Genomic DNA, 25,137 nt, shown 5'->3' on the forward strand with positions numbered 1-25,137 from the left:
CCACCACAGATGGGGTGCCCCCTAGGGAGGAGGAAGATTGCCCATTGCAAGAGACTAACCTCCCTGGAGGAATGTGATGCACAGAAGGACAGTCATGAGCCACACTTTATCTTTGGAGCTGCAAAATCACTTCCATATCCTAGCTCCTCTGGCCCAGAATCAGTGTCCAAGATGAGAGCATGGAAGATGAAACTGTCCAGCTCCTTTGTTATTTTTGCTACTGCTTGGAGGTCTAATGTTACCTTTATATTACTGAAATATCTCTGTATGTTGTTATGTGTGCGGCTATTATGTTCTAGTCTTACTATTGCTCTTTTGTAAGCCATTTTCAGCACCGTTCTTTGGTGGAAAGATGGCATACAGATAAAACAATTAGTAACCTTCCTAGCTAAACATAACCATCTGCTTATATTCTCAGTTAATCAATAATAACATACAACTTACATTTTTGTTGTGCTTTAAGCTGGGTCTGCCTGTAGTGTTTTGTACCACAGTTAATCATAGCCCACAGTGAGTGAACTACGGTTTATTATTGGATGGTATTTTAAATATATGGTGGCAGTGGAGAAATAGTATCGAACATAATAAGCAATACATAGCGGTAGCTGTAATAATCTTCCACATTTGGTGGCAGCGTTAGTGGGATAATAAAGGGGATTGTTTACATTACATAACATTACTAGTTGAAAGAAATAAAGGAGGCAAAGAAATGGGTTTCTTGCTCCCCCCACCCCAAGCTACCTATCTGACACAGAACTGTAGAGTTGGAAGCGATGCTAAGAGTCATCTATTCCAACCCTCTGCAGTGCAGGAAACTCATCTACTCAAGGCTGATCAGGATTCCTGATATTAGTCCTTATGGATACCAGATATAAAAACAAAGCAAAGAAACACAGAGTCACATAAAACCTCCCCACAGCTTCATTTATGACTGATTCACAGAAATAATGACCCCATTCGGGATCATATAGAATCATAGCAAGACACATAGAATCATAGGAAGGTAATAGTACACAGCTGGCAATCTGGTTTCATAAAGTGATTCTGTACTGCAGTGTCACCATACCACAGCATAATCACCTTTGGGGGAAAGTGCAAGCGGTGTCATAAAACCATAAGTATGTAAGGAGAAGCTGATGATATGCCTCATGGAGCAGCCTCTGATGGACTGTGTTGCACCTAGCCACTTTCATGATGATTGCACATGTGGAAGGATGCATCAGATCCACAAGACTGAACTGGGTTGTTTCCAATATGAGTTTAATAATCCATGAAGATTTTGGCCTATTGCTCTGAACCCATCTTTACAACACGTAGCCTTTTCCAATGGCTGTCATATTCGTATTGTTTATTGTCATATCCAATTGTTAATTCAAATTTAATTCTATTGTGTTTTATGTTCGCTTAGTACGGTATGTGAATCTGGTCTGGGACCATAATAAATTTCATTTCATTTCATATTTATAACACGGTTGCAAGTTTACCAAAACTGGTTTGAGAGAAGAAGAAAAAGGCTAGTAAATATGGCTGAGTTGGAAACTGAACATGTGAAATGATGAAATAATCATAAACCTTTCATCATCATCATCATCATCATCATTTCTTTATATGCCACCCATCTGACTCGGTTGCCCCTGCCACTCTAGTAAGCATCCAAATAATTAAAACATCAAACACAATAAATCATCAAGCATTAAAAACTTCCCTATACAGGGATGCCTTCAGATGTCTTTTATCTGCTTGGCATCTGATGGGAGGGCATTCCACAGGGCGGATGCAACTACCGAGAAGGCCCTCAGAACTGGACTTCAGTGCCTGGGCTAAATGATGGGGGTGAAGACACTCCTTCGGGTATACAAGGCCAAAGCCATTTAGGGCTTTAAAGGTCAACACCAACACTTTGAATTGTGTTCAGAAATGTACTGGGAGCCAATGTACATCTTTTAGGACCAGTGTTATATGGTCCTGGCAGCAGCTAAACTCTTCCTGGAACAATTCAAAACAAACCATCAGCCTGACAATTTGGTCATCATGTTGGGCAGGAGACAGAGAGTTCCTGTGCTGCCACAGCCAATGGTTGAAGACAATATGAAACATAGATTGCTGCTTCTGGCAGATCTATTCATTTTTTAAAAATATATATAATTTTCCCCCCACAATCAAACATTATCTTCACATACATTAATAAACAAATGCAATAAAAATAAAAAATAAGACATTTACATACCATATTAAATCCATATTTTGGGATTCCTCCAAACCCTTGACTTCCCTCCATTCCCTTCCCCAGTTCTTTTGTGTTATTTTATGTTATACATGTCTATAATTTTCTTACCTTTAAATATTTTCAAATTCAAACACTGTACTTAGTATTACAAGTGATTTTAAAAAACCTGCTACTGTGTTAACTTCTTTACAATGCTTTTGTAAATATGCAATAAACATTCTCCTTTCTATTTTATATTTGCTGTCCTCTTGATTTCTTAGTCTTCCAGTTAATTTGGCCATTTCAGCATATTCCATTAATTTACGTTGCCAATCTTCCTTAGTTGGGACTTGTTCTTTTTTCCATTGTTGGGCTATCAATGTCCATGTGGCTGTTGTTGCATATATAAATAAAGCTTTATATTCTTTCGGTATATCTGTTCCAATTATACCTATTAAAAACGTTTCTGTTTTTTTAACAAAGGTTATTTTAAACATTTTTTTCAATTCGTTATAAATCATTTCCAAAAAGCCTTTTATGATCTTACATTGCCACCACACATGGTAAAATGTACCTTCTACCTCTTTACACTTACAACATCTTTTGTTTTGTACATTATTGATAGTTTAGCCAGTGTTAAATACCATCTATACATCATTTTCATATAGTTCTCCTTAAGTGCTGTACATGCTGTGAATACTATATCATTTCTCCATAATCTGTCTGTCAACTGTATATTGTGTCCCACATCTTTTGCCCACTTTATCATTACACATTTGACCTCTTCATCCTTTGACTCCCATTCCAACAGTATATTATACATTTTTGATAATAATTTATAATTACTTTCTAGTATTTCCCTCTGAAATTTTGAGATTTCATATGCAAATCCTTTCTTTTTATCATTTTTAAATGTTTCACATAATTGAAAACATTGTAACCAATCTGTTACCTCTTCTTTTATTTCATTATATTGTTTTAATTTTAATTTATTATCCATTTCCATTAAAAGCTCTCTATATGTTCCCCAGTTGGGTTTCATATTTACTTTTTTCAAGACTATTGCTTCCAGTGGCGAAAGCCACAATGGTGTTTTTTGTTCTAGTAGATATTTATATTTTCCCCAAACTTTAAAGATTGTCTTTCTTATTATATGATTCTGGAAGCTTCTGTGTACCTCGGCCTTCTGATACCACAGATATGCATGCCATCCAAATCTATTGTCATGACCTTCTAAATCTAGTAAATCTACATTCTTCAATGTTAAGGTAAAGGTAAAGGTACCCCTGCCCATACGGGCCAGTCTTGCCAGACTCTAGGGTTGTGCGCTCATCTCACTCTATAGGCTGGGAGCCAGCGCTGTCCGCAGACGCTTCCGGGTCACGTGGCCAGTGTGACAAGCTGCATCTGGCGAGCCAGCGCAGCACAATGTTATCCAATCAATGTTAGCCAATCAATGTTAGCCAATCAATGTTATCCAATCCCATATCCAGCACAGACAAGAGGCTTCATAGTATAGTTTTATATCTGGTAGTGAGAAGCCTCCTTTTTCTTTAAGATCAGTTAATAACTTATATTTTATTCTTAGCTTCTTGCCTCTCTAGATAAATCTTGAAATGTCTCTCTGCCAATCCTTAAAATAATTCGTGTTACTTATCACTGGGATTGATTGAAATAAAAATAACATTTTCGGCAATAAAAAAAGGTAAAGGTACCCCTGCCCGTACGGGCCAGTCTTGACAGACTCTAGGGTTGTGCACCCATCTCACTTAAGAGGCTGGGGGCCAGCGCTGTCCGGAGACACTTCTAGGTCACGTGGCCAGCGTGACAAAGCTGCATCTGGCGAGCCAGCGCAGCACACGAAAACGCCGTTTACCTTCCCGCCAGTAAGCGGTCCCTATTTATCTACTTGCACCCGGGGGTGCTTTCGAACTGCTAGGTTGGCAGGCGCTGGGACCGAGCAACGGGAGCGCACCCCGCCGCGGGGATTCGAACCGCCGACCTTTCGATCGGCAAGCCCTAGGCGCTGAGGCTTTTACCCACAGCGCCACCCGCGTCCCTATTTTTTCAGCAATACATTCATCTTAATCTGGCAGATGTATTCAAACCACCTTTACTCTGGTAAACAGTTTTTGAATTGTGACAGAATCCTGAAAAAAATCTTTTTAACCAAAGTCAACAGCTGGACAAAACAATTGTGCATTTTAAATTATAGGAGGTGATGCCTCTTCTCAAACTACTTCTCTGTAAAAAACAATGTCTACCTCCTACCTAAAATGAACCACCAAGATTTTACTGCTGCTGCTGTTGACAGATCATATGCATCAGTAACAATTTCTGACAAGGAAATATCTTTAACGACAGTATGAGAGACATAGATTTGATGTGTAAAACATTCTCCAGCATGGATAGACAGTAACTGGGAAAGCATGATGTTTTTGTTGGTTTTATAGCTTCTGAAGGAATAGGATGTCTGCCAGAAAACGTCTGGTAACACTGATAGAAGAGCCTGTTTTTAGGTTTGAAATTTCCTTTTCAAAATATCTCATTTTCCTGCTTTCTAAGCAATTCACAATATATGAAAGGATAATCATAATACAGGAAGTTGGCCTCGGGATGTTGGTCTTCCTGCTTCATTAGAACATATATCAATATTAATGTTGAACATCTTGCTATTTAATTCATCTTTTTAAAATTACATTAAGCTAATTTGTTTCTGCTCCAGACAAGGGCAAAGTTGTTAGGCTAAAATGTTCCATTGAAAACTATTATGTTAGAATGTGAAAGAAAGCTGTCAAATATAGTTGTTAAACACAACACTAATTTGTTACAGCTTCTGGTAAGGACTGGTTTAAATGGCATGTCTAACATTTATGAAATAATTATACAACAAATCATTACTGTAGCAGCTCTGGGTAAGAGAGAGATAGCTACATCATGATATTGATGATAAATTCATCAATCATATTTGATGCTTAAACAATTATTTTATATTTCACATTAAGTGCTTGGTTAACTGTGATCACTTTTAACAAGGGGCAATATTCAATTAATAATCTTAATGACCATGGTAGTTAGCCATCAGCATTTGCAACATCAGCAGAGCCTATGTCGTGCACAATAGTAATTTGTTGAAGTATGAGCACTTGGTAAAGAGAATGTCCAGCTTGTGCTGGAAGCCTCTAGTCTCAGACATTTGTCTTCCTTAAGGAGCTTTGGATCTGCTCCATAAAGGAAACTACCACTTGATATGCCATAATTCTAGGCTTGTTCACATGTTACACTGAACACAGGTCCAAACTGCCTCTACACACCCAAAGACCTGTGTTGGCCCATCAGTACATACAGAAGTTCTTGAAAGTTTGTCCACCTTTGGCTCCTCAACATGCACTCAGTTCTCACCTTTGGCTCCTAGAAGCTGTCAGCGAGTGACAGCGGCCACACCCTGGGAATGGCTTTGACTGGATAGCCAATGGGTCTCAAACTCTCAGTGTTAAGAACTTACTCTGCATGTGAAGACAGTAGAAGACTAACAGTGCGTCCAACAGTCAAGAAGGCAGTTGATGCGTGTGCTGTAAAGGGAAATGAGGGGCAGATGGGGCTTGTAAACCTGGGAAGGTAGCCCAGGCAGTGGCGTAGCGTGGGGGGTGCAGGGGGGGCCGGCCGCACCGGGCGCAACATCTGGGGTTAGGGCAAATCCTTGGGTTAGGGGGCGCAAATCCACAGGTTAGGGGGCGCAAATCCACGGGTTAGGGGGCGCAAATTACTTGCCTTGCCCCGGGTGCTGACAACCCATGCTACGCCGCTGAGCCCAGGAAAAGGAAAACTCTGATTCTAAGCCTCCATTGCCTTGAGGCTATAGTCTTTCGTGAGAAAGGCTTTGGGAGTAAACCCAAGGAAAATATGTACCCACAGCCTTGTGGCACATACTTGGAAGAAGAAAAAGCAGAGGAGTAAACCCTACACAAGAGTGGAGTCCCTAAGATGGTTGGGTGGTATATTGTATGCCTCCTGGCAACTCCTTCACCCAACCTGGTGACAAATGTATTGGTCTGATTTCCTTTGGACCACATCAGTGAGGCCAGAAAAGGGTATTGTCATCTGGGCAGTCCAGGAGCTCCATACACATTGCCCTGCAGCAAAAGCAACATGGGAGGCAGCAGTTATGAGTTATGGGTCTCTGCAGCCATGGTGGGTGCTGTGATTCTCCAGCGGTTTGACTTTGCCCCTAGAGGCACACTCCACTGTCTTTTGAGACAGATGGATGCCAACATGTATTTTGTGTTCTCATTTTGTATTTTTGTGTTGCGATCATCATCATCATCAAAATCATTATCTTATAGAGGACCTCTTCCAAAATAAGTCTGCATCTCTGCTCCATTAAATAGTGTAAGATGACATTGTTTCCTTATGTCACCTTCACCCTGTGTCATCTTCATTGTCTTTATCATCTGTTAGACAGATGCACGTTCAGCGCATGTTGTACTGCAGAGAAAGCTCCCATCACCCTTGATCATTGACTATGCTGGTCAATTGACCATGCTGGTCAAGTTGAGTCCAACCACTAGAGAGCACCATATTGTGTACCCGTGTCCTATTGTGATGAAACCACAGCTATGGGAATTTCTAGGGAATGTCTCTCTAGTAGGGTCTACCAAGTATAGTATCTTAGAATATTTAGAAGGCTTATTCACACTGTAATTTTAACTAGGCGTATGGCCTCATTGAGCATAGTAGGAACACATAATATTGTACTGCAAGACATTTTTATTTAGCTAAATTCATAGGCATGGAAGATTATGTTATTCCTGGTGTTGTTTTTCCTCTCCTTGTCCTCTGATTTAATTATCTGCCTTGATTATTTTGAATTTATTAGAAGCTTTTTTTGGAAGATTTTTTTTTTTTAAAAAAATCTTCCATTTCTTTCAAAACTGCCTGGCTGGTGGGTTTTTTGGGCCATTAAAAGGTGGTATCTAAATGCCAAGTAGGATTTCAATCCTCTTACTGCAGGAAAATGCCACTCAACACAGTGGGACTTACTTCCAAGTAAACATGCATAGGATCGGGTTGCACATTACATGTTGAAAGCTGATGACATAAAACTTAAATGCTTTAAAGCAAGATACTTCTAAAGCATTGCACATATGGGGCAAAATATAAATGAGTTTCCAGATGTGACCTGCCAATAGAGAATAAATACAAGATTATATTTCTGTAGCTCATGTCCATCTATCTCACTGAGCACACAACAGGTAAAGGGGTATGGCTCATTAGCTATAGCTCATTAGATGTTATTCTACTTCTCTCCCTACACCGAATGTTCCCACAACTGTTATTGAAACAGGTCATGCCTCATTATATCCTAAGGAAAAGTTTTCTGTATTCGTGCCATGCTATCAAGTTGTAGGCATCGCTCCGATAAAAGCTAGATGACATATTCGGGATTGCTTGGACATAAAATAATTTTCTAGCGATAACCTCCAGGTCTGGGGCTCATTTGCTGGGCAGCTGCATTTACTTCACCCTGAGGGCTGTTTTCTGTGAAAGCAGCAAATACAAAACATGCTTTCAGTGGTGCCATCAAGGGAAGACCTGGGTAGAAGATGTCCTGGGCCTCACTCAGCAGAATGAGGAGGGCCCCAAAACAAAGCATTTTGAAGAACAAAAAAGTAATATACGTTACCACTTAGAGACTCCCCTATCCTACTCCCTGCCCAGTAAGACCATTAAGTCCAGAATCTGAAATGACAGAACAGCACACGGCACACTTTGAAGCTTCATTGATGTAATTATCTTACCTCTTCTGTGAAAACAGCCCCACACGGCCAACCTGAACTAATGGAAACCAATTTAATCTCTCCTTCTCTCTCTGTGACAAGCCATGCCCCTGCTCAAAGCAATGGCTGGCATTCTTCCAGAGGAAAACAAACACATTTTAAAACATTTCCCTCTGAAAGACGGAAGCAAGAAGAATACAGTGGTTAAAGTCCACAGTCCAATTTGACTGTTCCATAAATGAAGCTAGTAGTTACCTATAAATGCTACTACTATGCAACAGCAGGCACTCGTGATTTTTTGTTTCCTGGAAGCAGCAATGGCCCATAAATATGTCCCTTGTTCTCTGGATCAAAGCCAAGATCCAAAACATATCATTATTATGTAGCAAACACTCAATAAGTATTTTGGTGAGGGAGAGGTTGCTACATTATAACCTATTATATTCCATCTCTATTTAACAGAATGATGCAGAAGGGAGTTGTTTCCCCAAGCAATTTTATAAAGAAGACACCTTCTAAAAGGACCGACTGCATGTAGAGAATTCATTCACATGCATTTAATTTTCTACGTGCATCGTTTTCAGCCAATCGTTTGCTACATTCATGCCATACATTTAAAGCACCATGATACCACATAAAGTCTTGATAGAAATACATCTGGGAGCTGTTGTTTGTCAAGGATGCTGAGAGTTGTTAGGAGACCCTAAAAGACCTGCAATTCCCAGAGTGGTTTAACCATCAATCCCTCTTCATAGTGAATTCTGGGACTTGTAGTTCTGGGAGGGCAACAGGAGGTCTCTTAACAACCCTCATCACTCCTAACAAACTAGAGTTCATATATTTTTTGGGGGGAAGCTGTGACTAAATGGTATCATAATGCTTTAAATGCACTCATGAGTTCCACCCAAGGAGCTCATGAGTTCCGCCCATTTTATTATCACAATGTAATTACAATTATCACAGTAACCAGGGGTTGCCAGTGAGGTACCTGCAGGCACTCAAATACCCACAGAAGTCTTCCCTGCTTCTTGAGGGGCCCTCTCCCACCACTAAAATCAGACTTGAAACAAACATTCCATTGGAGGCAGAATAGGTTGCAGTGTGTCCTTGGTTGTAGTGGGGTGTGGCGTTCATCATGGCAGTTTCTTCAGTATGCAATGGTGCCCCAAGGACCCCAAAAGCTGGCAACTGCTGCTCAATCCACCACACAATGTGCCTCTCAAAATAAAAGACCACCCTTCTGTAAAGACAGATGTGGTGTTGGGGTGTGTGTGTGTGTACACAAATCCAGGGTTTACGGTAAGTTCCTGATCAGCTCTAAAACTCACTGGGTAGCTTAGAGTTCATTCAGAAGGGAGCATCACTGAAGAGACTTGCCGATGAGGCTTTTTAGGACTGCAGCCTTAGAGTTCATTTCACAATCTTTCAACCTATCTCAGTATTTAGCTGTTGTGTGGATAAATGAAACACCCCTTTATAAATCCCTTGAGTTACTCGGGGGCAAAGATGGGATTCAAACGATAGTGAGATAATGAAATGAAGCACGGGGGGGGGGGGAGCTACTGGCTCTGTGTGTGAAATTAGGCAACTTTATTTTTGAGCAGATTGTGCGTTTGCTCCTAAGGACACATCCCTGTGTTCAACTCAGTTCCTGAGAAGTGTATTTAGGACTGCAACCTTGGAAGTCTTTTATCATTAATTTCTGACATGCAAAATTGAAATCCTAAGCTTGCTGACCTGGGTTTTACTGCTAAACTGACATGTTTAGAGAGCTCCACCTGCCCACACTTAAGCAGCCGCGGCTCTCACCCTTTGCATAATACTACTTTTGGAACACGCAGCCTTCACGCTGACCTGAAAACACCCCGAAGTTAAACGCTATTGTACTTTAGCGCTGCGTTCCCAAATTCATTTACTTGGGATTAAAACCTGTGGGACCTAAAACCCCGTTTACTAATTCCCTGTATCCATGCCCTAGCGTCGACCTGTTATGTCTCCTTGGGCTGCTTCTGGTTTATACGACGCAACTCCATTTCAGGCGTGCATTACGCATTTGTGCATTGTGTGTCGATGGCGAAGCCCCCCTCCTCCAGAGCAGCATTTATTCATTTATTTATCTATCCCCCTCCCCCGCAGCCTCGCCTCCCAAAGGCGCGTTTGCAGCAGCGGCCGCCGAAATGCTAATGCTCCCCATCCTGTGCGCACGCGCGCAGCGAAACCGGACGCCCTTTCCAGTTCCTCCCCATCTTGAAATTGCCACCGCGACGCTTAAGCTCCTCGTCTCGGAAAAAAGCAGAGCCGCCGGGCAGCGCAGGCACGCATGCGCAGCAAGCCAGCAAACCACCGCTCGGCGTTCCCTTATCCCCCGCTCCCTCCCCACAATCTGCGGGATGCGAGTGGAACCGCCAGAGGCGCACGCGCACTTCAGAGCCTCTCCGGCCGCCCATCTCCTCGCCGCAGCGCTCCGCCCCCTTTCCCTCCCTCCCTCCGCGAGCCTGGCGCTGTCTTTTATCGCTCTGCTGTTGGCGGGGGTCGCTGTTGCAGCGCTATGGCCTCGCCCGCTTGCCCTCCTCCTCCGACGTCGCCTCCGCCCGTCACTCACCTCATCTTTGACATGGACGGTCTCCTCCTGGGTGTGTAGCGCGCCGCCCTCCGCTCCCTTTCCCCCTCCACTCTTGCTGCCGGGTATAGTAATAGTAAGTGGGACTTAAGCAGTGCGCGCTTCCTCTCGCCGTCGCCGCGGGGCTTGTGGAGAGCTCGGGCGCGTGGCTTTCGGGCTGCCCTCGGCGGCGGGGTCACGGAGCAAAAGTGCAAAGAAGGGCGGCGATATCCCTCCTCATGTGGTGCTTCACTTCCCCACCCCGCACCCACTTCCCATTTCTTAGCCGCTGGTCTGAAAATGCAGATGAGTAGTGTGTGGACATGCTCACTCCCTCCCCCTCCCCCGCGCGTGCCCAAGTCCAGTAATTTTAATGCATTTGCCCAGGCTGTCGTCGTCCCACTGCATTTATTTACGGGCTGTGCAAATGCGTCTTGTGCGCGCGCCTATCTAGAGCGTGACTTCCGCAAACAGGAAATCAAAGGAAGGGCAGGTTTTGGAGAACGGTGCTGACGGGGGGGGGGGTGGGTGTGGATGGGGATCGCCATAACCCGGTTTGGTCACTTGGGGTGCTTCTTGCATGGTTTTTTTTTTGGATGGGATTCGGTCACGTATCCACAAAAGCAGCTTGCACGATTGAACGGGAATGAAAGGGAGCTGCTCTCTCTTTCCTGCTCCTCGCCTCCCTCTCCAAATCGATCTTTTTATAGCAAAGAAAGGTGATGGGGGTGGGTGGGGAGGTAGCACGGGATAACAGTGATTCATGAAGCAGTGCCCTCTCACCTCCCTGCAGACCCTCAGAATGGAGGCTCAACAAAGAGCTGATTTAACGCAAGGTTTGACAAATTCATAAATGCATGATAAACTGGATCCGGAAAGGTGTCACATAATACTTGTTCTGCATTTATAAGAAATCGGCCTTTTAGTGTGTCGGCTCTCACACTTTGGAACTCACTTCCTATTGACATCAGGCAGCTGCCTTCACTATACTCTTTTCGGCACCTGCTAAAACATTGTTTATATAGTCCTACTCATAAATGTAGATTGTTGACAAGTGTTTTCATTTGTTTTTAGCTTATTTTCTTTTCTTTGTTATCTTTTGAATGTTTAAACTCTTTTTATTGATAATTTTATTCCTTTTGTAAACTCTTTTGAGGTTTTTTAAACAATCTAACAGCATCTAAATTTTATGAAATAAAATAATAAATAAATGAGTCATCTGGAGGTGACTTTAGACTTTAAATATGGTAGTTTTAGTTCTGCTGAAACGAACAGGACTTTTGATAGCAATTACGTGTCTAGGATTGCAATTCTAAAGGGATACTGTAATCCTATACTGTATTCACTTGTTCACATAAGGTTGTGAAGTAGGCAGCAATGGCAGCTTGTTTCCTATTATTTGATTATAGAGTTGTAAACAGAAGGATAGTCTTGCATTTGTTTGGTATAGATCACAATGAGAGCGCTTGCTTGAAAAATTTGCAGTTGCGATTAAATGGCCTTCAGGATTGCAATGCTAACCAAGGCATTGGTTCACATTGGGAATAGAATATTAGTGTAATTGTTTGCTGGATGGGACTCCTGTAGTAAGTATGTTGTGCCCATAGAATACAGTGAAAACAAGTTTCTCCCCATAAATACTTAACATGGAAATATTAGCAAAGCTGTTTGCGGAAGATAGAAATTTTGTATGGCCGATACTTGTCAGTATGGTATTAACATGTTATTTATTTAGGTAATTTATTGACCCGCTCTGCCTTAAAATCTCAAAGTGGGGAAGCAGCAGTATTGCAACAAAGGAATATTTATTGTACTTGATCATTCATAATTACTACAAGATTTTTACACATTGCATCTGGTTTGAAGGCTGCAGCACATGGTTTACAGATATGGCTTAAAGTTCTCTAAAGTGGTAAATTATAGGGCTAATTCTTGCTGTCCTTTGAAAGACCAGCTGCATTTGGAGCCGGTTTTCCCTTTTGTACATTCTACAATGTATGTTTGTTTTGTGCTTGAGGATATCTCCTCAAGTCCAAATAAAAAGCCTTGGGTAAACCCATGTTGGGTGTATAATTACTAGTGATTTGTGAGTACTATTGAAAGACACACACACAAATTAATTGGATTGTAATGGGAAACAGTTTTTATTAATTGAATTAAATAGGCACAATATAATTACACAATATTTGCCCAAACAATTTAGGCCATTGATGGAGCTCTTGCCCCTGTGGCCTGGCTGTCCCACCAAAAATGGCCTCCAGGGGCTGGCACAGAGCTGAGCTGCTCCTGTTGACAAGCCTGCTAACATTCTGTGAGCATATGACAGCCACCCAGCAATGCTACCTGTCTGACATTTTCCCCACTATCAAAGCAACAACAGGTCAGCTAGCTGTCCTAACTTCTTCTATATGCCACAAGTGATATTTCCTGCCTTTTAATCAGCTCCCTGGCTCTTCATCCACCACCAGCACATCTGCCAAGTTGTGATGAATTATTAGGCAACCAAGTGCAACTGAGTCCTCCTTGGCCCTGGGAAAGGTGAAAAATGTGATGTGCCCAGTGCTAATTAGCTGGTTGATTTAAAAAAAAAAATCCTTCCAGGTTCCAAATGATATGTCATCTTCATTGCCAGAGATACAAACACAAGGTGGGTGCAAAACTTAGGACAGTAGAAGCAAACAAACAACTTGAAATCTCCCCCTCCTCCTCAGATTTTAATAGCAAAAAGGAGAGTGTCTGTTATTGCCAGACTCTTGCTATAATATAATACTCAGTTAAAGTTGTACAAAAAGTAGTACTGTACCACCTAAGAATGTCCACAAAATTGACAGCGTTGGACCTCAAATATTGCCCCCTCCCCTGCAAAAGTCTTAAAGGTTAATGTATAATGCCCAAGCCATTCAGCTTCCAGGGGAGAGGCTTCTTCTCATCCCCTGTATCTCAAGCAATCCCATACCACATGGTCAACTGTTCCTTCCAACTCACAGATGTCACAAGAAAAGTGTCAATCTATCTGACATTGAATAAATTACTCCAAAAATGTACAGCGCCATGCCAAAATCCTAAACAGGCCCACTTGTTTCATCTTTAGCTGCTGGTTAAATATCCAGAAAACTCCCCAAAGAAAATTACCTCTCACTTGTGAGATCTGCTTTCCATAATTTTTGATCATCACTCATCCGCTTGACCCAACATTTTACTTTCAGAGAGGACAAAGGCAACACAGTGTCAAGTCTTTATACCCCAAAGTGTCCTTGGCTGTCTGATCTGCTATCTCATTACTAGCAAATGCTACGTGAGTTAGAATTTAACAGAAGTTTAACAGACTGAAAGACCCATTAACTGTAATTCTGAATTCGGCAACCATATTTCCTTTCCCAGATTGCACTTGCATCCCATACTCCTATTCTCAATCGCCAACAACCAAGACAAGGTGCCCCACTGGGTCTCACATCCTTAGATTACTAAAAGCCAACTTTTTCTTTGAAAGGTAATATTGTGTTTCAGAATCTCCCCCCCCCAAAAAAGTAACAAATTATATTTTATAACCATCACCCTCACCATTGCTATTGAAACTCAATTGGATAGTTGAATCCTAAACATTGGGACATAGAAAAGCTATACTCACCTGTGCATGCCATGGCTTCCAGGACCCATCTGTATATGTTAAACACCATTCATCCCACCAGGAAAAAATATTCTTTATGGTTATTCTTGGACCCTACTGGTCTACAATAACTTTTTACTTCTCAACTCACAACTCAAATCGAAACCACCCATTCCCACCCATAAAACAAACAACCAGGCATTTAATGAGCAATCTGATTTAGCACCACATTATATCATACCTATACCACAGTCTTTGTATGAACAGCATTAAGTTTCCATAATAAGGACCCTGAGGCAGATACATGTGCCTGACAGCAGTACTCCTTAATAGATATAATAAATGCACACTAGAACATCAATAGTGTTTTCCTATCCACCATCATGTACTACCTAAAAAGCTCTTCATTGGATTCGGTAACACTTTACATCTATTTATTGTATACAAAATACGCTGCTTCCAAGTGTGTGTTTGTGTGTGTATGTGTATATATATATGATACTTAGAAATTTGTAACTTGAGACTGTATGTATTTGTTTTCCAAAAAAGATTCAATGTAATCTCCCTAGAATGTAATCTCCCTAGAAAGCACCATACCCACAGTTTTGCGCAGATAAAATTAGAATCCCACAACCCTCCCAATTTCTCCTAACTTACTTAAATCTTCAATTTAATTTCCTCTTGGTCACTTTATCCATCTTGCTATGAACACATTCCTATTGAGTATGTATGCAGACATTTGTGCATTCTAGCAGCCTCTACATTCGCTATATGCAGTTTCTTATCCTCAGTAATCAAAGCTAAAATACTGGATAACATTCAGTTTCCTTATCTGCCTGTAAAGCAACACAATTGGTGTATCTATAAAGAGGTTTCCACAAACTTGCCTCCAGCTATATTGTTTAGCCTTCTTGAGAACACTTTTAACTATAGCTGTTTGTCATTGGTATTCCATTAAAACTTCCCCTCCAACATATGCCTGACCTTTTAGAAGGCTGCTTTGTGCTCCTTACTGCATTAATCTGTCCACCATGGAATTGTATTCCAGTTACTTCTCCTATTCAGGAGTAGCCTGAAAAGATGCTTCTAGTATACCTTGTACCAACGTTTTCAGAAATCTGCTCAGGACCTTGAAACTCAACTCAAGACCCAACAGTGTCCAGTTATTTATGCCTAAATGGTTCTGAACCAGCCTTCTTAAAAATTCACATAGAAACCATGTCTATGCCAATCCTGAATCCCAAACAATGATCATTATTCATATTGGTTTCCTCCATAACTTCCCAAACACACTGAACCACAATAAACCTTGACACTTTCCTACTCATTCAATGTATGAATTAACACGGGCTTCCTCAACCTCAGCCCTCCAGATGTTTTGAGACTACAATTCCCATCATCCCTGACCACTGGTCCTGCTAGCTAGGAATCATGGGAGTTGTAGGCCAAAAACATCTGGAGGGCCGAGGTTGAGGAAGCCTGAATTAACACATAGGTTAGGTTGAAATAGTGTTCTTTCTTCCTTCTGTTTGGGGGGTTCTATATTTGAGGAACTGATTTACTGTACTAGTTTTTCCATTTTTATGTACCAAAAATACATTATAAACATAATTAAACCAATATTTATGATGGAGAAATGAGAGTGTTCATAACTGGGGTTAGAATGTACCACATGATTCCAAATACACAGACACAATGGGATGCTGTGATGACTTAAATATATATCTAAGTAAAGGTAAAGGTACCCCTGCCCGTACGGGCCAGTCTTGACAGACTCTAGGGTTGTGCGCCCATCTCACTCAAGAGGCCGGGGCCAGCGCTGTCCGCAGACACTTCCGGGTCACGTGGCCAGCGTGACATCGCTGCTCTGGCGAGCCAGAGCCGCACACAGAAACACCGTTTACCTTCCCACTAGTAAGCAGTCCCTATTTATCTACTTGCACCCGGAGGTGCTTTCGAACTGCTAGGTTGGCAGGCGCTGGGACCGAGCAATGGGAGCGCACCCCGCCGCGGGGATTCGAACCGCCAACCTTTCAATCGGCAAGCCCTAGGCGCTGAGGCCACCCGCGTCCCAGCCAAAAAATATATCTAAGCAGGTACTAAATAACATATGGATTATTTCAGCCTCTGTTTTGAGCTCTTTGACAACTCTTTGACAACTTCAACCAAGTATCTATTTGTAAGTAGGCAAGATAAGGATTTGATGTTTCTGCAAAATGCGGCGCATCCTGGACTGTTGTGAAAACTTGTTTTATCCAGTTGTTCGGATGTTATAGAGAGCTGGTTTCTAGTGAATCTTGTATTGGTGCAAGTGTTGCAGCATATTCTTCAATAAAGAATGTACATTTAACGAAAATATTTGCATACATTAATTAAACAATATGTGCAGTGGTTAAAAACAACAACCCCTTTGTTTAAATCCAATGTTGAAGAGAGTGCTATATTGTCAGAGAATGAGATATGCTTTTCACAGATGTTTCCCTTGTGGTTGTGGGAGTGCAGTTTGGATAAATTAGTTATTTAATTTCCTAATATCACTTAATCTTTTTTAATGAATTTATACAGACCCAGTGCTTCTCAACTATGATGCTGATTGAAAAGTCCATGTTTTCCATCTTCTCAGTAGCCAGTGTTTGCCTCCCTTTCCCTTTTCTTCAAGCTCAGTCTGCTAGGGGTTCCATAACTGTTTGGCATTTGGTTGCTCTCTGTATTTAAGCTAGCATCTCTCTTTTTCATTCAAACTGATTTCTGATCTTTCCATACTTTTGGACTTGTTTTCCAGACTTGGTGCTGCTCTGTGTTTACACGGACTTCTTTTCATTATAGGGTTTTCTTCCTGAACATCCTGGATAAATATTACAGTTCTTATTCTTTGGATACAGGACAAAAATTTTGCGACCACATTCAAATCAGGAAAAGTCAGATCTCTCTCTTTCTCCCTCCTGCCTTAGGCACACTACCCCTAATATATCGGATTGCACCCTTCTCATTATAATCAGTAAGAAGGAACACTGGATTAAATGATTAAAAATCCTTAAACTTTTAGAGCTAAGAAAACATGCTACATCAGCTCCCCACTTTTTGTAAGATTATTAGTGTTTTATTACAAGTGGAAACCTGAATAGTTCTATAATTGCAGAACAAGTCTATCTGAATTCTAATATGCTGTTTTAAAATTCTGTTCAAAGTCTAATTTCTATAATGCATATGCAACAAGATTTAGCTAGGCAGCTTAAAAGCAGAGCACACTTTGCTGTGTAGCACAACGCCAGGGGAGTAGGAATAACTGAATTAAAATTTTGATGTACTGCTGAATAATTTTAAAGAAGAGAAGCTGATCTTTATGTATGTGTGGGCAAGAGAGAAGGGGCGGAAGAAGAAAGGCAAACATTTCGATTCTTAGTAAATACTTGTAGCATAGGTGGTAAGTTACATTTACAAGAGCAGCCCCCAACCGAGGAAAAAATTGTTAGGCTGTACTACAATTAAATTTAACAGCATATCTGTATGTTCACTTTTACTCTGTGGGCTGGCTGGATAAAATGGAATCCCAAGTAAGTGCTGGAGCTTTCCAAAGCTTGCAGCAACATATTTTTGTATAGCACTTGGAGTTTATGGAGTCTCTGGCTAATCTAGACGTTTGAATGGGTCTGTGAAACTGACATTGAAGATTTGGATAGAAAGTAGTATGATGAAATTAGCACTTGCTATATGTGTCTGGCTGCAGAGACCAACATAATGATGCACAGCTACTGCTCTTCTTCAAAATCCCTAAGTGAATGGAAATCTAAATTTCATTTTTTTAATGTTATGAAACATGATGTCATTCAATCCCATGACAAATTGGAGGGAATAGTTCTGTCAGTGGTATCAGTGTCAAGCGTCTAGTGGTGAGTAAGTACTAATTATATTTGTTTAGCTATAAACCTCAGCAAAATAGGAAGCAAAATAAACAAACCAGAGTTGAGTCTCAAATTTAGGTCTTAATTTCCTGGCTGTCAGTGTAAATTAAGAAGCACAAAATGTAATATAATGAAAACTATCAAAACATCAAAGACATGCAAAGTTCTTCCTGCAACTATAAACTCCGGCCAGTATTTTTCATAGGGACCTTTGTAAAGTGGACACTGAATAATATAATGGATAACATCTTCTGTGCCAGTTTTACAAAAGGCACAACAATGCTGTTCCAAGGGTAATTTCGTATAGCGGCTATCCAAAAACCAGAGGGCATGATATTAAATGTTGGTTCTGTGAACACCTTTCTACGTAGAGCTAGAGTAATCAGAACCAGTTTTCTGCTGTCCGCAGTTAATGCTTGCATACAAACTAGAGAATCTTGAGGAATTAATAATGAGAAAACCTATTTAGTGCTGGGATAGACAACATGGTGCCCTCTAGATGTTGGAATCCCAGTTTCTGTCAGCCATAGCTAGCATAAACAATGGGATGATTGTTTCCGGTGGCGGAAAACTCATTCTGAATCAGACCGGACACGGGTTAGAGCTCAACGTCGAGCCTACCAAGTGGCAATGGCGACGGCGAAGAGGGCCTTCTTCGCCGCCTCCATTGCATCTGCAGAAAACAGCAGCAGGAGACTTTTTCAGGTGGTTCGCAATCTATCGGAACCACCTGTACCACCGGGGCCTGGTAGGGACCCCAAGATCTCCTGCAATGCTTTTGCAAAGTTTTTTGCAGATAAAATCGCTCAGATTCAGAAGGAGGTAGACTCCACCATGGGAGCAGGGCCAGGGCGGGAGAGTGCTAGAGTTCTGTCTGGTCCTGTTACATGGGATCAATTCCAGTCTGTTACCTCCGAGGATGTGGACAGGCTGCTTGGAAAAGTGAAACCGACCACCTGTCTCCTTGATCCTTGCCCATCCTGGCTGATAAAAGCGAGCCGGGAAGGGCTGGGCGATGGGCTCTGCGGGGTGGTGAATGCTTCCCTCTGTGAGGGAGCCTTCCCAGACCCGCTGAAAGAGGCGGTCATTAAACCGCTTCTTAAAAAAACATCTTTAGACCCGGCCAATTTGGCCAACTATCGCCCAGTCTCAAATCTGCCATTCTTGGGCAAGGTGATTGAGCGGGTGGTTGCTGAACAACTCCAAGCACGCCTGGAGGAAACGGACCATTTGGATCCCTTCCAATCGGGATTCAGGTCTCACCATGGGACTGAAACTGCCTTGGTCGCACTGGTTGATGATCTCCGGCGGGCTAGGGACAAAGGTGAGAGCTGTTTCCTAGTTCTGCTGGATCTCTCAGCGGCCTTTGACACCATCAACCATAACATCCTTCTGGACCGTCTAGAGGGGTTGGGAGCTGGGGGCACTGTCATACAGTGGTTCCGCTCCTTCCTCCTGGGCCGTGTCCAGAAAGTGGTGGTGGGGGATGAGTGTTCAGACCCCTGGGCTCTCACTTGTGGGGTGCCTCAGGGTTCTGTCCTCTCCCCCATGCTTTTTAATATCTATATGAAGCCGCTGGGAGAGATCATCAGGGGGTTTGGACTGGGTGTTCATCAGTATGCAGATGACACCCAGCTCTACCTCTCCTTTAAATCAGAACCAGTGAAGGCGGTGAAGGTCCTGTGTGAGTGCCTGGAGGCGGTTGGAGGATGGATGGCGGCTAACAGACTGAGGTTGAATCCTGACAAGACAGAAGTACTGTTTTGGGGGGACAGGGAGCGGGTTGGTGTGGGGGATTCCCTGGTCTTGAATGGGGTAACTGTGCCCCTAAAGGACCAGGTGCGTAGCCTGGGAGTCATTTTGGACTCACAGCTGTCCATGGAGGCGCAGGTTAACTCTGTGTCCAGGGCAGCTGTCTACCAGCTCCACCTGGTACGCAGGCTAAGACCCTACCTACCCGCGAACTGTCTCGCCAGAGTGGTGCATGCTCTAGTTATCTCACGCTTGGACTACTGCAACGCGCTCTACGTGGGGCTACCTTTGAAGGTGACCCGGAAACTGCAATTAATCCAGAATGCGGCAGCTAGACTGGTGACTGGGAGTGGCCGCCGGGACCATATAACACCGGTTCTGAGAGACCTGCATTGGCTCCCAGTACGTTTCCGAGCACGATTCAAAGTGTTGGTGCTGACCTTTAAAGCCCTAAACGGCCTCGGTCCTGTATACCTGAAGGAGCGTCTCCACCCCCATCATTCAGCCCGGACACTGAGATCCAGCGCCGAGGGCCTTCTGGCGGTTCCCTCATTGCGAGAAGTGAGGCTACAGGGAACCAGACAGAGGGCCTTCTCGGTAGTGGCGCCCGCCCTGTGGAACGCCCTCCCATTAGATGTCAAAGAGATAAATAATTACCTGATATTCAGAAGACATCTTAAGGCAGCCCTGTTCAGGGAAGTTTTTAATATGTAACGCTGTACTGTTTTTAACACTGATTGGGAGCCGCCCAGAGTGGCTGGGGAAACTCAGCCAGATGGGCGGGGTATAAATAATAAATTATTATTATTATTATTATGGGTTGATGGGAGTTGGACTCCAGCAACATCTGGAGGGAACCACATTGGCTACCCTAATCTAGCGTAAAGACTCACTTGGAGTTCTTCAAAGTATTTAGTGTGAACTAGAAACACTGTGGGGAGATGTTATATATTTATTAGTAGTTTTACTGTCTGGCAGTGGTGACTGAAAATTGTTTTGAATGGAGCTATATGCCCCGCCAATATGCAGAGATCTATCTGTAAAGTGACAGTCTCTGGCAGCATCAATAGTAAATCATTTTTGGAGTCCTGATGAGGACAGGTGGGACCATTTGCTCTTAATGTATATTTGAACAATACAAAAGAAAGGTAATTTTGCAAACGCGTTACTTTAGGAATACAGCTGGACCCCAAAAGGTTCAGGTAATATCCGACTAATTCATACTGTGAATATACTTGTTAAAATCAAAGTTAGTCATGGCTCACTTATCCAATGATTTTAGTAGGTCGAGCGAGTATAACTTAGTTGGCTAATCTCTTATGAAGTTGATAAAAGGATTGTAGCTGGAGTAATAGAGCACCTGATCAAGTTCTTCTAGTGTCCTGCTTAGAGCTACTTATTCTAAATTAATGTGTCTTTAATGAGAGTCAGGAACTCCCCAAGTTCTTACCTTCCCAAGTTAAAGAAGACCATACCTATTTCCAAGTCCTCTGCATGTTCTGATGGGCATTGCAGAATAGAGGAGTTAACTTTAAACAATCAGCTGGTAAACCAAGCCAACATTTCTGTACTCCTAGGGTGGAGATGAAATTCTGGACATTAAGAGCTGCTTTGCTTATTGAGCTATTGTATCTTTCGGTGAAAAGTGTAAGTGCTCTATGGTTAAGCTTAAGAGCTCAGCCTGGCCTTCAATATATTAGCTCATTTTTGTTGCCATAGATAATACGAAAAGAACCAGAATGGAAAAAAATTACAGCAGTCTTGTTTACAGAAATAGCTCTCTTCTGCACGTGTACTTAATTTGAATGATCCATTTTCTTTTTTCTTTTATCAATACACTTACCCTACTTGACTCAAACGAATAAATTTCATTAGGCCTCTTACTTCTACGGAACTTGTGCTGGAGGCTGTTTAAAAAGGAAATGGATAGCAGTCTTATTGTGTATCGAGTTAGTATGCGTTTCTATGTGGGAGTTTGGTTCCTAGGTGAATTTTCTCCTGCAGCATAGCAAATAGTACCAATTCAGTTTAAGTTCACCTTTCTGTGTAAATTGCTCTATATTATGCAGTTAATCTTGTTAAGCTTTAAAGTAGCAGTCTTCATAAATTGTGTTCCTCATTGTTCTGTTCAGGTGGCTGAATAACATAACTGTGTCCCTTTTCCTTATCTTGGAGTGAGGACCCTCTGATCCACAGGCCAATGTGACCTGCCATATTTTTTGTTTTCAAGGCCTCTTTGCTGTTCTGCCAAAGGCAGGATTCTTTCCAGATCTGTAGCCAATAAGCACACCAGTGGATGAAGAATAAGTACAGTGGTACCTCGGATTACATACGCTTCAGGTTACATATGCTTCAGGTTACAGACTCCGCTAACCCAGAAACAGTGCTTCAGGTTAAGAACTTTGCTTCAGGATGAGAACAGAAATCGTGCTCCGGCAGCACGGCAGCAGCAGGAAGCCCCATTAGCTAAAGTGGTGCCTCAGGTTAAGAACAGTTTCAGGTTAAGTACGGACCTCCGGAACAAATTAAGTACTTAACCTGAGGTACCACTGTAATGCTTTATTTGCATAAGATTAACAGATAGCAGCAGGTATACAAAACACAAGTTATAGCATACCAGACAGAAGTCACACACATCCTCCCCTTCAGCTGCCCAGAGCTCCAGGTAGAGCAGTGAGAGAGACCCCAGCCAACAGTCTCACAGCATCTGGTACCTCCATCTGTGAAGAAGCTCTCTGAGCCCCTTCAGCCTACAGCTTTTATAGCCCACTTTAATCTGATTGGTTGCACCTGGTTAGCAGGCATCATTCATGATCAGCCCAGGACAAGGGATGTGACTCAAGAGGAATGCGGAGCAGCTGAGTGTCTCCAACTCAATTCACTACACCTGGGTATCCTCCCCAGTAGCCAATCAGCACTTAGAACACAGGGGACCCAGGAAACTCCTGACACAGGTGTGTGAAAAACAAATTATACTACAGTGGTACCTTGGGTTACATACACTTCAGGTTACAGACTCCGCTAACCCAGAAATAGTACCTTGGGTTAAGAACTTTGCTTCAGGATGAGAACAGAAATCGTGTTCCAGCGGCGTGGCAGCAGCAGGAGGCCCCATTAGCTAAAGTGGTGCTTCAGGTTAAGAACAGTTTCAGGTTAAGAATGGACCTCCGGAACGAATTAAGTACTTAACCCGAGGTACCACTGTATCATGAATCGGCAAACCTTAAACCAGGGATGTAAAAGGGAAAGAGACATGTCATCTAACTCCTCAAAATTACAATGGTCTTCCGTGTTTCCTCTACATTTGCTATCTCGAAACAGTTCCTATTTCTCTAATTGTAAGGGATTCCCTTACTTGAAAAAAACAGCCATATTATGCTATGTAGCCTTTATTTTCTGAAGAGCAACCAGGTAGTTCTGTATCAGAAGTAGAGATGGGAAACACTGGAATTCCCCCCCCAATTCCCCCCCCCCCGAAGCCTTCTCATCTCTAATCAGAAGATAGTTCTGGTATTTTCCATAAGCATGGGAAATGGAGTTAGTTGACTTTCTGTACTTGTAGCAGAAAATTCAGAGTTACTTTTTAAGCAACGACTGACAAAAACAAAACAAAACTATCAAAAGCGTTAGCAGTTCATCCGTCCATGCTGACCTATTTTTCAGAGAATGATAGTCCTGGCATGCTGCTTGCCTTGCTGATAACCCTGGGCAAGTGACTTGCTGGAATGGATACAGTGTTTAATGTTCTGAAGAGGCAAACCTTTGTTGCTAATGAGTAACAGCAGCACAACTTGAAATCCCTGATAGCAGTTGGCCCTGCGGCAATGGGGATATATGTAGGGACAAGTAATGTCCAAAGCTTCCGCTGAAATAAAGTGTCAGCCATTGAAAGGGTCGTGACTGCATCAATTTAAGGGGTTTGTAAATCATAGTTTCGCTTTCCTCTGATTTGATTTTGGACTAAGAGGCATATTTCTATACTTTGTGAAGATTTGACAGATTGCCTTACCTGTTTGTTTTTTTAAAGAAATCCGTTGAAGGGTATAGATTTGCAAAGAGACTGTAGTCAGCAGGTGAAAAGAATCAAACAGTAGAAAGTGCTGTAATGTAGTATTACAGCAAATGAAAGGGAATGAACCTAAGCCCCAATCAATAAATAATCTGACCCTCTTCAGTTATGCACTCATGGGCTCTCTTTTTGCTGTAGTTTTTACATTTTGATTTAATCTGAATACATCTCTGAGGGACTTTTTCACACATTGCTTTTTTCTTTCTGGTGATTTTAAGATTACCTTCACCGTGACAATCAAAGGCATTAAAACTGACAGTGAAGTTTAACTTGTCCTAACTACAAACATCGACCCTGTACTTAACAAAGTTCTTTGTAACTGAATAAGCCCTTGATTTTCTCTTGGTGTTTACAAATGATGCAATTAAACAGCATAGGTAATTATTTTCTGGTGAGGCATTTTCATTTAATATGATCCAGAATGGGCTATTCAGTCCTTTCACACACACCTTTTCCATCCATAATCGTAATTACCTGCCCCCTTTACTGTACAGAAAATGCAGTGCATTGCATGTTTCCATAGTTCTCCACCTTGCCATTATGCATATATCTCAGGAAGTAAATAATAAAGTTGCTAATGGCCACCCTGCTATGTTTGCCCACATTGCCACTCTTTTTACACTTGCAGTCCTAAGTTGTGGGTATAGCTATCTCTTTGATTTCTTCTAGCTTGTAAAGGGTAGACCTGAGAAATTTGCTTTGTATGGAGAAGTTACAGTTGTGTGGTTCTACCCTGAGAAACCCTTTCTTTTCCTGGCTTCATGGTTCTGAAACAATACATAGAATCATAGAACCATGGAATCTTGGAGTTGGAAGGGACACCAAGCGGCATTTAGTTCAACCCCTGCAATGCCGGAATCTCAGCTAAAGCATCCATGACAGATGGCCATCCAATCTCTGCTTAAAAACTTCCAAGGAAGTGGAGTCCACTATCTCTCATGACAGTCTATTCCACTGCTGAATAGTGGTCAGAAATACAGTCAGAAAGTTTTTACAAATGTTTAGTCAGAATCTCCTTTCTTGCAATTTGAAGCCATTGGTTTGAGTCCTACCCTCCAGAGCAGGAGAAAACAAGCATGCTCCCCTCCTCCATGTGACAGCCCTTAAGATATTTGAAGGTGGCTATCATATCTCCTCTCACTCTCCTCTTTTCCAGGCTAAACATACCCAGCTCCTTCAAGCGCTTCTCAAAAGGCTTTGTTTTGAGACCCTTGATCATCTTGGT

At 42.2% G+C, this 25,137-nt stretch overlaps 2 protein-coding genes across 9 annotated transcripts in view; one reads left to right on the forward strand and one right to left on the reverse strand.

Moving 5' to 3' along the window:
- The window catches only part of STS (steroid sulfatase), a 102,321-nt gene extending 91,600 nt beyond the window's left edge, over positions 1-10,721 (reverse strand). For 4 of the 6 annotated variants that reach the window (XM_077927535.1, XM_077927528.1, XM_077927529.1 and 1 more), the window contains exon 1: positions 10,586-10,721. The gene's annotated coding sequence lies outside the window, so the exon portion shown is untranslated. Of the gene's footprint in view, positions 1-8,004; positions 8,123-10,585 lie in introns of those variants that run through there. The other 2 variants (XM_077927532.1, XM_077927531.1) reach the window with 2 other exon arrangements.
- The window catches only part of PUDP (pseudouridine 5'-phosphatase), a 60,053-nt gene continuing 45,352 nt past the window's right edge, over positions 10,437-25,137 (forward strand). Inside the window, exon 1 of one of the 3 annotated variants that reach the window (XM_077927537.1) lies at positions 10,437-10,616. In XM_077927537.1, the coding sequence (XP_077783663.1) occupies positions 10,532-10,616 (85 nt within the window). In that variant the 5' untranslated portion in view covers positions 10,437-10,531. Of the gene's footprint in view, positions 10,617-11,369; positions 11,419-25,137 lie in introns of those variants that run through there. The other 2 variants (XM_028727736.2, XM_028727737.2) reach the window with 2 other exon arrangements.

Source organism: Podarcis muralis, chromosome 4, assembly GCF_964188315.1.
Source record: "Podarcis muralis chromosome 4, rPodMur119.hap1.1, whole genome shotgun sequence".
NCBI classification, from domain to species: Eukaryota; Metazoa; Chordata; class Lepidosauria; order Squamata; family Lacertidae; genus Podarcis; species Podarcis muralis.